This window comes from Acyrthosiphon pisum, chromosome A2 (genome assembly GCF_005508785.2).
Source record: "Acyrthosiphon pisum isolate AL4f chromosome A2, pea_aphid_22Mar2018_4r6ur, whole genome shotgun sequence".
Taxonomy (NCBI): Eukaryota; Metazoa; Arthropoda; class Insecta; order Hemiptera; family Aphididae; genus Acyrthosiphon; species Acyrthosiphon pisum.
Genome location: NC_042495.1, coordinates 63,605,061 through 63,618,110, shown reverse-complemented (window position 1 = coordinate 63,618,110; position 13,050 = coordinate 63,605,061). Strand labels below are relative to the sequence as shown.

Below are 13,050 nucleotides of genomic sequence, written 5' to 3'. Positions count from 1 at the left end.
CCGACTCTGCCGAAGCAGAGGGAACCCGGGCGTTCCCCTATCCGCAACCTGGGGACGCGTTCTGTACCGTCCGTCAACGGTTAACGAAAGCAACAGTACTCGGCTGAGGTTTCGCTAGAAAGATGAAGCAGACAGTAGTTATCAATAGACTACGTATAGGTCACTCTAAGATGTCCTTTGGACATATTATGGGCAAAGAAGAACATGTAATGTGCCAAACCTGTGGAGAACCTCTCATAGTCAAGCACATCCTTGTCTCCTGTCAAAACCATACAGATACCAGAAAAGCCTAGAAATATCTGACAACCTCTTCGAAGCCCTTAGCCCAATCCAAGACAACACCAACAAAATCATGACATTTCTAAAACTTATTGATATGTACAACTTAATTTAAGGAAGCTATTATTTTTTTTATTTTTTTTATGTTGCAAGCTAATAACCTAGTAGTTGATGCTGTATCATGAATAATAAAAAAAAATTGCCTATGATGACTAACAGTATAATAATATACCTACTTACATTTTATAGGTAATAAATTGCATGATAATAAAAAGCCTTGCTCAGGCAAGAATGCGCTAAATGTAATTCATTAGGTAGGTAGGTACCTACTTTATTATTTATTAACTATATATAGATAGTTATGACATTTTAATTTAGTTGTTTTTTCTGATAAAATCTAACTACGTCATACAATACTATATTAAATGGTAGTAGGTACCTACCAATAACTTAATTTCGTTTAGTACATTATTACTAAGAACTTTAGCGACTGTTTTTGAGTAGATTTTTACTTTACAGATCAATTTGAATTATTGCTATAATATAAACAGATTGTATATTTATTATTTTGTTTACTGCACCTTGTATATAGTTTATTGTTTGTATTTGTTTGAAAGGATACATTACGTGATGGTTACCTAATATCTAATACTCCTCTTAAAATGAACGATTGTTAACACTACCTATTTAAATTTGTTTTGTCTGATATTAAACATATTATTTAATTTGGTTTTGAGTCGGAGATATTTCTTTTTTTGTTAATAGTTATAAATAAGAATTTACCGTATATATATAAATTACGTTTTCATTATTTTCATCATATACTTATTTATGAACTGTACCTAGAAATTAGAATGTATAATATAGTAGGTATCTATATTTTTTTTCCGTATTATCAAGGACCGGGGAGAGAACTGCGATTACAGCTCCCTAGTTATCTATACTTAACATGTTACTGACATGTGGACAATTTGGGCCTTATATTATGGTCAGAATATTTTGCGTTTTAGGCGTTAAGTAAGATAAACTAAAGAAATTATTAGTTTACATTAACGATTTACCGGACAATGTTGCCCAGTTTTTTCTGACACTGTTGTATTATGCATTGTTATTCAGCATTCACAAATCACAAGTAGGTAACTGTTTGGATCAAAAAATGTAGATATATGTTTTTCAATTTTTACTCTGAATTTTCTATTATTTTTGGTACAAAAGAGAATTTGAAAAGGTTCACAAACAAATAATTTTTTCAAATTGAATCAAAACAATAAATTTGAAAATTTAAAAATATTAGTATTAGATTATTATACATATTTTATATTTATTTGTTGTCATCGGCAACAGTGGACGGTGTGTCAGAAATAAACGACGACATACACGAGGTAATTGACTGCATTGGTGTAGCAATTGGTTTTGCCCGGATCAAAATGATATTCAAGACATCCCTAACATAATTAAGAGATGCAAAATTAACATTTTAAACCAGCTAAGGTTACAACAAACGTTATTTAAAAAAAGCTGTAAAATAATACTTTTGAATGTAGAGGTAGGTAGTGAATTTCTAAATGTAATGACAGTTCCACTGTGAGAATAAATAAAAGTAATATCCTATCAATAAACATTAATAAAATTAGTAATTATATAACAGCAATAATGATTTAAAAACCTTTATTCTTTAATAATTGTTCATATTAGTTTTAATTATATTGGCGATGTGTTCGTGTTCAATGCCGGGACTGCTATATAATTGCCTACATCGACTATTCAAATTAGAAATTATACGTTGATCAGGCATTGGCGCTCAGCATTGTACTGTAATTTTAGATCTTCCACGTTGGTGTATATGTATGACTGATATAAGATTAGGTATAACGTAATTGTCTTAGAATTTGTTTTAAATTTAAAATAAAATACGCAATGTATGTAGATACTGATGATTTTTAGATTTTGACCGGAGCTATGAATGTATAGGTACTGAATTTACAATGATATGGGGTTTTTTATTTTTTATGTCGGTGTACCTATACGAAAAGTAGTAGAAAATATGCTTCGATTTTAAACTATTACTTTAGTTTCTGATAGAAAATTGGATCTAGTTGGTACTTTTAAGAGGTAAAAATGGAAAATGCCCAGTATTTTTAAAAATAATCGGTAAAAAAAAAAACTAAGATAAAACCGGTATTTATACTCAAAACCAATTTTTGGAAATTGATTTTGGTTTTTTGGTGTAACACAAGATGAATAACCTATAGATATTTGAAATTTTCACTAAATGTTTATATTAGAATATCTGTATTTTCAAAATATTTTTAAGATTTTTAAGCTATTTATAAACATTTAGGTAATGTTTTCTATTTTTTTAAATTTTTTTCAATGAATGTCGATACAAATGTTTGAGTTTATTCAAAAAGTGTGAAAGTTTAATAGAAGGTTCTTTTTAACTATAGCCATTTAAGCATATTAAAGATACATAAGTATTTTTTTTTTATTAACAATTTCGGTTAATTTGTTGAAATTCAAAAAATATTTTTTACGGGTATTTGAAACTTTTACCATTGATTATATTTTATATACACAATGACATTTTCAAAACATTTAGTTTAATTTATGCAATTTATGGTATTGCCTATTTTTAGTTAATATATAATAATAGTAAAATAAATTAATATAATAATTAATAAAAAATGTATGTGATAATAGGCTGACAGACCATCTCCACTTAGGATCGTTTTTAAACGTAATGATTTATCATTGAATTCAAATTTAACACACCCATTACAATGACTTATTCAATAACGAGATACACTCGACTTCTACTGTACAGCAGAGCAGTTAGAGGTACCTGTCCTATCTAATTGTTCTATTTTTTTTAGTGATTTTACAACGTGTTTGTTTTTTTTTTTTTTTTTTATTCTGTAAGCAACATTTCTACTAGACGGGATGCTTCAATTTCAACATATAGTATTTTATCTTTTAATAAATTGAATCAAGATGGTACTTTAGAGAGGTCATTTTTCGATATTTTTCTCAATAGTTTCTTAATGCCAAGGGAAAAACCACCGAAATGTAATTTTCTAATGCTTTATTATTCACCATATCAAAAAATAAAGTTTAATAATTACCTAATTCTCACTAGGTATATTACATACAACGAATGGTTATTAATAGTGTATTAGTACATATTTTAATTCATATATTTTCTTTCGTCCACTCAGAATCGTTTTTTATCGAATGCAATCATTGCATTCAAATCGAATATTGTAAAAATACAATATCCTGTCCGAAGACCGAAGGGACGATGGACAAACTTTCACCACCGTTGACTTACTCCACCCCGCTGCATTTATCCGCATTTTTTCTCAGTAATTAAATTATTCAATTTTTTTTTTTTTTTTATCGTTTATTTAAATATACACAATCTGTAAATGTTGTTTTACAATAAGTGCATGTGATGGAGGTGATATGGCTTGAGTGGCTGGAGATAAGAAGCCGCACATTGGAGGCACTTAAGAAATTATTCAATTAAAATATAAAAGATTTTTTTTAAATTAAAATTAAGATTGATGACGTAATAAAGAATGATCTTTATTATGTAATCCAGTTAAGTTAAAACTTAAATCGATTAATTTTATCAGTGGTTAAGACTCGTATAGAAGGGAGTTTTTAGGTACAATGATAGGTTTTTTATTATAGGTAAATAGTTACTATAATACATTAAAAATGTCATAAGAAAAGAGATTTTTTTGAAATACTTTATATTGCTGTAGTCAAATTTTAGTCGAAAAAAAAATCAAATTTAATTGGATTGGTGAATATTATGTTTTACATATATTCTATAAATGTACATGAAATAATATATTACCATTTGTCATTCCTATATAAACCTTGAAATTAAACTGCAGGTAATTTAATATTAAGTTTTATTCTGTAAAAACCAAATTTTCATTAATTTTTTAGTAACCTTTATAGTTAGTTTCATGAAATATATTATAGTAATGAGATAGTAAAAGATTTGGAGTTGCGTAATTTATAATTTTGTTTTGAAACTATCATTCACATAAAATAAATTATGAGGAAACATAATTACGTAGTTGTAAATAATAAGCAGTTGTATCAAGATCGGGTATATTTACTGTTGAAAGATAAACATTACAAATCGTATTTGGTATGTTTATTTTAAACACTCTGTACATTAGAAAAAAAAAAAAACGGTTTAACAAAAACCAACTGCATTTTGTGTCCTTATACAGGCCCGTGATAAGCATTTCATTGTCCATGCCCAGGTTATTTCAAAGGAATCTCAAATCCTTTTATCGCGCTAACAGCTGTCACTACCGAATATTTTGTCGGCCAAGTGGGGGACGTCGTATATGAGATCCTAACTTGTATATTAGTACATATCCGTCCATTGTGCATGTTTATACCTTGACGACCTTAGGTTCGTAGTTATCAACACATTTTAAACTGGTTAAAGAACATTTAAAAATTAAGACAATATCTATATAATTGTTCTTTGTAGCTATTTTTTTTATCCAATTCGAGTGTAATTGTGCCATTGTATTTACGTTGTACTTATATATCTTAGCTGTGAGTCTATGGAGTCGAAGGATGATTCAAACGGGCTATGTGAGCCAAAGGGGCTGTTCATCAAAGACAGGAAACAAGATCAAGTCGAGCTGAGATTTAAAAATCTATACTATACAGTCTCTCTTGGATTTGGAAAAGGTGAGACTGATTCAAATATTGATACATGTTTTACATAATAATTTAATTTACCTAGCTTAACTGTTTGTGTCATTTTTGTACACACAAATAATTTATATTTAGCAAAGTTGAATGAATTAATTAGTAGAATCATCATATGTTGCACAGTTTATGAACGTTTATATAAACATTATAAACGCATATATAATATATATATTATAGACTACCTACATTGTAATATTAACTTTTATTTACGCAAATAAATTATAACATAATTTGTATAGTTACCTACCTACATATATAATATTATGTTTTTGAATTATTCCCAACTAATTATCAAATTATTAAATTAGGTACACGACGAGTAAGTAATAATAACCAATTAAAATATTAATTACAATTCCTTGTAGCATTTTCATTTACATAAATACATAATGTATTATTGAAATTCCAAGATTAAGAATTAGACTTATATCATATTACATCTAGATTTCATTTAATAGTATAGTATGTTGCACTTAATAAAAACATTGTGAACATAATATGTACGAATTTGAAATCGTGTATTATTATTATGAAGGTATTGACATTATATTATAGTAGGGACCGTGTTCATTCAAATCAAGAGGAAATTTAATATATTACATTGATTTTTGACTGTTTTCGTGTTCATACATAATACATTTAAATATTAAATACTTGTACTACATACTAAAGTATTATATAATTTTATTCGAATTTTGTTCATCACCAACTTCCAATATATAATTTTGAAAGCACTGTTTAGTTTAAACGGTTCGAAAATAATAATAATAATAATTTCTTTTACTGTAAATATTTTTAGAGTAAATAATTTTTATATTTATTGTCTTATAACTATAGGAACTAAAGATGTTCTTAAGAATATTAATGGTATCTTTGCTCCAAATCAATTGGTTGCTATTATGGGACCATCGGGTGCGGGTAAATCTTCACTTTTGGACGTTCTATCCGGATATAAGTATGCGATTTAACGTCCAATCAAAAGAAAATCACGTTTAAATTCATGTTTTTGTTTTAAGTTTAAAGGGTGTCAGAGGGAACGTTACTGTAAATGGTGAAGAAAGGCGTTTGGATAGTTTCCGAAGATTGTCTTGCTATATCCAACAAGATGATCGCTTGCAACCGTTGTTAACAGTGAATGAAAACATGCACATTGCTGCGAATCTTAAGCTCTCTATGGACAAGACTAAAAAATATAAAGATGCTGTGGTAAGACATTTTTAAGATTTAAAATACAAACATTTACAAAATTATGAGTAGAATTGTATTGTATATATAGGTGGACGAAATATTATCTACATTGGGTCTTGACAAATGTAAGGCCACTAGAACCGCGAGATTATCTGGTGGTCAAAAGAAAAGACTTTCAATAGCTTTAGAACTAATAAACAATCCAATGGTCATGTTCCTAGACGAACCAACGACGTAAGAATAACAATTTTCAATATTGCTATCACGACTGATTGTTATTACTTTTTGTTAAACAGAGGCTTAGACAGTTCTTCATGTTCTCAATGTATATCACTTCTAAAATTATTAGCTCACCAGGGAAGAACCATAATATGCACAATTCATCAACCTAGTGCATCGCTATTCCAGATGTTTGACCAAGTATATATTCTATCGCAAGGCACATGTTTGTACCAAGGATCTACTGGAAATGTGATACCTTATCTCTCAAAACTTGAACTCCCCTGTCCCCTCTATCACAATCCAGCGGATTTTGGTAAAATAATTGAATAAAATACTATGAAACTTTCCCCATATTTATCTAAATAAGCTGTATAACATAGTGATCGAATTGGCTTGCGGCGATCATGGAAACGACAAGATTGTAAAAATGGCAAAAGAAATCGATAATGGGAAATGTTTAACATGGACAGGAAATTCTGATTTGCTAGCCATCAATGACGCACCTTCGGGTATATTGAACACTATTTTCTTGTTACTACAAAATAATCGATCCTAACCTATACTGTATTTAAAAAAAAATAGTAAAGAACTAAAGAAGACAAATCACAAATCTAAGTCTTTAATTTTTAATTTTTCCAATTAAACACGATTTAAAACGTAAACATGATTTACATTAACATGGGATATAACCATTAGTTAAATATTTAATATTATATTTTTTCTATTAAACAGGTGCACATAAAAATATATCCAAAGAGGTAGACATCGTTCATGAAACTTCTGCTTATAACCAATTGAAATGTTTGTTACATCGAGGAATTTTAAAATGCAAAAGAGATCCGGTATGTTAAGCTACATTTATTGTTAAACATTTTTAATAATATAACACATACAGGACAAATTATTATTATTATTTTTAATTTATTATACTATTTATTTATTGTATAGGTTTAAAAAAATGTAGACATATTAAGTTTAATAATATGATTGAAATTTAAATATTTTGTATTAGGTTAGGTTTTTTTACAATTGATATAGTTTTCTATATACCATTATACCTATAGATTAAATTTAACCTTGTTTTAATAAACCTAAACAGTGAGTATATATTATTTAAATGTATTACGAGTTATTGGATTATTTATTTTCTTTAGGATTTGACTTATCTACGAATAGGTGTAAATATAACAGTAAGTGTATTATTAGGTACACTATTTTTACAAATTGGCGATGATGGCAGCAAAATTTTTGATAACTATAATTTACTTTTTTCCCTTCTCATGCATCACGTTGGATCAACATTGATGTTAAATATCATTAACTGTAAGTTTTTAATGCATGTTATATTAACATTTAAACGAAAAGTAATTTTTTTTAATTTAACTATGTTCCTAAAGTTCCTGCTGAAATCTCTATATTGACAAAAGAACATTTTAATAGATGGTATTCATTAAAATCATACTATATCGCTACGAACATACTTGATATTCCAATAACGGTAAGAAAATACTAATTGTTAAAATTGTTTTATACTGTAAGCAATATTATTATTATAATTATTCTGTTTTAGACACTTGGTTGTTTGATATTTTCTGTGATCATTTATTTAATGACAGGACAACCATTAGAATGGAATAGATTTACCATGTTTACTTTCATTTGTTGGTTGATGGTTCTTATTTCTCAAAGTTTGGGATTCATTATTGGCGCTTGGTTTAGCGTTATTGTAAGTAAAAAAACGAACGTTCATATTAATATTTTAGTGAACTTAATCTATTCATGTACCTATTGATGTAATCATGCAATTGCCAATTGGGCTTAGTATTTTTAGCTCCTTAAAAACAGCTTTGTGCAAGGTTCAAAAGTATATTATATAAATTATATCATTATATTGTGTTCAAATACAATATACTTAATAAAGTAAAAAAATTAAAATAATACCTGCCGTATAGCCTATAGATAGTGTTTTGGAATGATAAGCTTTATAACAAAAAAACGTATTCTTTCTCTCAGAAAATCAGTTCCTACCCCAACATAAATATAGAATCATAATTATTAATGTTAAATAAATCATCATAATATTTTGTATCCTGATCATTCGCTTTAATTTGTGTACATTCCCATTTATTTGACAACTATAATAATATTATAACTAATCTATAAACAAATTCATATTCAATTTTCCGGTAGTATCTATATATATTATATTATTATAGATTAATTATTATGATAATTTACAATATTTTAATAAAATATTGTATTATCTATACAAATAAATTAAGAATTTCACTTGTTATGTAATTTATATAGAACGGTAACTTCGTTGGCCCCATTATCGTCGTTATGTTGATGGTGTTCAGTGGCTTTGGCGTGAATCTCCGTGACATTCCATATCTATTAAAGTGGGGAACGGAAATATCATTCTTGAGATACGGATTGGATGCACTAGTCGCCGCTATGTATGATAAACGTGGCGTTTTGCCATGTTACTCGTTGTATTGCCATTACAAATATCCAACCAAGTTTTTGGACGAAGTTGCAATGACCACTGATCACTTCAACTACGATGTGTATGCGTTGCTTATAACTCTGCTGATTACTAGAGTAGTTGCATACTTTTTGCTACGACTTAGAGTCAGATCCAGAGTGTCATTATAAAATCAAGCTTAGGTACTTCGTTGTATGAATAACACACTACACAATTTACTTAAATAATATATTATGTATTATATTATATTATACCTATTATTGTGTATTTTTATATAATAATTTATATATTTAGGTTTAGAAAACGTCTATGATCTGTGACGATTTAGTGACAATGTTTTTTTATTTTAAATTTTTAAATTGTTATTGTTGTTATGGTTTTTATACTTTTATGCAAGAATCTATTCTGCATTTACTGGTTTAAACAAAAATATGTATTTTATATTTTATACTCATCATTCTAGAAAAGGTAAATATTTGTAAAATGTAATGTTATGATTAGTTTTTAATTTGGGTAATTTTATAATTATTAATTTTAAATTATATAGATAATATAAAATGGTTTTTTTTTGTTTTACAAAATATGTTTCAATCATTTATTATTATATAGTTTTACACTTTTACATAATTATTATTGATGTTTGGAATATGATTAAAACATGATACCTATACTGTTATTAATACAGACTTTTTTTTTTTATTTAATTTTTAGCTATTATAGTATAATAGGTATGTTATAAATTATAATATCTCAATAATTGTTGTTATATTGTTGAGCTGCAATAACTATTAAAAATAAATCCATGGATATATAAATGACGAGAATATCGCATGATGCATCTTCATTGAAAAAATATCTTTAGAAGGTGCCTGTACAATAAAAATTAATCTTGCGTTTTAACTTTTAAGTAAACTAAATCTATAAGGGGTTTGTAAGTTTCCTTTAATTAATAAATTTCAAAAGATAATTCGTATCCACAATAACTTACAGGCCATATTATAGTATACACAGTCATAGGCACTATAAAATGTGGATATCTTAAATAACAACTTTCAATCCATAAAATAAGAATTCATATGCGTATAAACACTATTATTTTTATATTCATTATCATATTTACCTGTCTGATACTTGTACAGGTTATACACATTATACAAATGGAATACAATTCAGGGGCGTCATTTCACATTTTTTTCACGAGATGGAAAACCAATATTGAAAATCTAAAGTAGGCCAAAGTATTCATGGGATGCATTTTCACACCCCCGCAATCTGAAAATGACATGCCTATACATAAATCTATAATCTATGTTATAGGCTATAGCAATATAATATATTACTTATATTATTGCAGTAAGACAATAACATCTTTCAAAGCTTCAATACGTTAGGTACAATATATTATGTACCTATGTAATGACAAAATATATTCATATTTGTCATTAAAATAAATATAAATCAAGTGCCTAAATATTATAAAATAAATGAAAACACAAATAAGTATGGATAATAAGTAACAAAATTAATTAAAACTTCTAGGTTTTTGTTAGTAACACGTGTCATAATTAAGCAGAAATATAATAAAAGCAAAAATAATCAGAAATACTTGAAAAAAGCAATTTGTTTAAAAACAATCGAAATAAACAAAAAAAAAAGCAGTTGCAAATTTTATATTTTAGATCATTTTAACATGACATGAGTTTCCATAACACTCTGCTGGATTTTATGTTAAGCCAAAATAATAAGCAAATGCTACAAGTTCCGAGCCCTGATTATAATACATTATTACTTGTCTAAATTGTAGTTCCCTTAAGAAAATGTATTTCAATTGGGAATTGGCTATTAAGGCTAAACACAAAAGTGTACATTATTAAATATATGAATACAGATATTTTATAAATGATACCTATATGCACTTATAAAAATCAATAAAATGACAACCAATTTAATGTTTAGTTTGTTCAATATAAGTACCTAAATAACAAGACGTTATCATTTTATAAATTTCTATTATAGTGTTTAACGAATATGAAATTATTATTTTTTTGTAGTCCGAGTGTACCCAATTATTTAAAAAAAAAAATAACCGTAAGTAATAAAAATTAGAATAGTGAAACGTGAAAGCAATACCATAGTAATTTATATAGTTATCTCCTCAAAGACATTATTGGTTACATAATAATAATAATAATAATAATAACAATAATAGCGTGATGATGAATAAAGAAGAAAACGATGAGATACTATAAAAATAATTAAAAGTAAAAAAAAAAAATAGTAATACAGGTACAAAATATAATGTTGGCAAATGAGTTAACGGCTCGTTTGTCGCATTATTAAAATTGCATTTCGTCGGGCCGGTTGTAATTTAGGACAAAGGTGAAAAGCCAACGGCTCCCGTCCGACACCCGCCCGATCCCTGGCCGCGGGGCTTTTGTACGTTAATTAAGGTGGGGACCGAGCGGCGGCAGAGCGCTGCAGAAAATGCTGTTCGCGAGGGTGCCATGTTTGGCGCGACGCCGTTCATAAAACTTTCGTCTGATCAATCTCCTTTGTGCGTTATGATTTGAGCCGACAACGCGAGTAATTGATATATAACATATTTTATATATATAGATATATATGGGTGTTCGTCAAAAATATAATAACACGTAGTAATGTCCCGTCACTCTCCTTTGACGATGGCGGGGATTTTGATTTTTTTTTTTTAAGTACCTATGTTGAGCGTTCTTTTTGAGGGGGCGAATGTGCGTACCTATATAAAACGGACGCATTTGGTCGCCAAAAACGATACACTCCGTCTCATCCGAATCCCCCACACCACGCGGGGCCAGAGCTTGAAACACGAAAACAGTTTTTTCATAATATTATATTATATAGTATATATAGTTTATAGTATATATAGTATATATTACCTATATCTGGTAACACCCACGATTTATACTTATGTAAAACTCATTTAATCCATTTTATGGCCACTGCCGCGGGTCGTTTGTAAATCAATTATCCTAATGAAAACCAAACGACGTAATGTTTCTACGTATACTTACACGTAACAAAAAGATTTTGGGCTGTTCCACGTTAAGACGGGCCAGGACATCCTGCGGGCATACAGGGATTTCCGAGCCCGTGATCCCGGATTGCGTTTAAATGAAAATGGAGCCAAATCCTCTAGATCGTAATTTATAGGTATATTATAGTGTAAAAGCCTTTGGGCCTACAGCACGGGAGCCGGGAGTTTCGTGGGAAGTCCCTGATCCCATTGTGTCGTGTCGCGTATTGTCACCTCTGTATGTCTGTCTCTCTCTTTGACACCATTTTCTTTCACGTAATCATCTTTTCGAGGGAAGAGTCCACCGACTCTCCGGCAATACTTTGCTAGAAGTTCAGAGTGTCATAAACATTATTAAAGTTGGAAATAGCTTTTGCGATAAAAGTCATGGGTCATGGCGTATAAAACAAGTTGCATTTGGTCGCAATGCCTTCAAACGTACATAATATTATACAATGCCATAATAGTACCTATACAGTATGTCCCAGACAGCCAATTTCCAAGATAGCCATTTTGTTGATCGTATTTTTTAAAATAGTTCAAAAAAAAATATTAAAATTTAATGAAAATTGTTCAAGTTAGAGCTAATTATTATTTCGAATTTCTAAAAATAATTGTTATGTTACCTATGCATACGGAACTAGCAAAATACGATTCGCATAATAATTATTTCAATTACGCTGATTTTTTGCCTAAAATTAAAAATAATAATTAGCCCTAACTTGGGCGATTTTCATTAAATTTCAATATTTTTATTATTTTAACTGTTTTAAAAAATATGATCAACAAAATGGCTATCTTGGAAATTTAATAAACTTATTTGCCTAAAAATTTTTTTTGATAATTTTTTGAATTTTAAAAAAAATTGAATATTATGTTATTCAATCAGAATTTCCATACTTATGACTTTAAAAAAAACACATTTAAATATATTGATTTTCCACGGAGATACGGGACTTCTGGGACACACTATATATATATTGGACATTGGTATATTATTATGTATTACCGTCGTTATAGCCATTATTATTAATAATTAGTAGTTAACAAACCTTGGAAAGTTAGTGATAAT

The 13,050-nt window shown here is 28.4% G+C and overlaps 1 protein-coding gene across 3 annotated transcripts in view; it reads left to right on the top strand.

Moving 5' to 3' along the window:
• Positions 1 to 9,606, top strand: part of LOC100169220 (ATP-binding cassette sub-family G member 4) — a 31,810-nt gene extending 22,204 nt beyond the window's left edge. For 2 of the 3 annotated variants that reach the window (XM_029489156.1, XM_003247985.4), the window contains exons 2-12: positions 4,865 to 5,004; positions 5,866 to 5,983; positions 6,045 to 6,234; positions 6,305 to 6,450; positions 6,513 to 6,751; positions 6,819 to 6,947; positions 7,171 to 7,280; positions 7,593 to 7,761; positions 7,836 to 7,936; positions 8,009 to 8,164; positions 8,749 to 9,606. In XM_029489156.1, the coding sequence (XP_029345016.1) occupies positions 4,875 to 5,004; positions 5,866 to 5,983; positions 6,045 to 6,234; positions 6,305 to 6,450; positions 6,513 to 6,751; positions 6,819 to 6,947; positions 7,171 to 7,280; positions 7,593 to 7,761; positions 7,836 to 7,936; positions 8,009 to 8,164; positions 8,749 to 9,096 (1,836 nt within the window). In that variant the 5' untranslated portion in view covers positions 4,865 to 4,874 and the 3' untranslated portion in view covers positions 9,097 to 9,606. Of the gene's footprint in view, positions 1 to 4,529; positions 4,718 to 4,864; positions 5,005 to 5,865; positions 5,984 to 6,044; positions 6,235 to 6,304; positions 6,451 to 6,512; positions 6,752 to 6,818; positions 6,948 to 7,170; positions 7,281 to 7,592; positions 7,762 to 7,835; positions 7,937 to 8,008; positions 8,165 to 8,748 lie in introns of all 3 variants that reach the window. The other variant, XM_003247987.4, reaches the window with a different exon arrangement.
• The last annotated feature ends 3,444 nt before the right edge of the window (positions 9,607 to 13,050 follow it).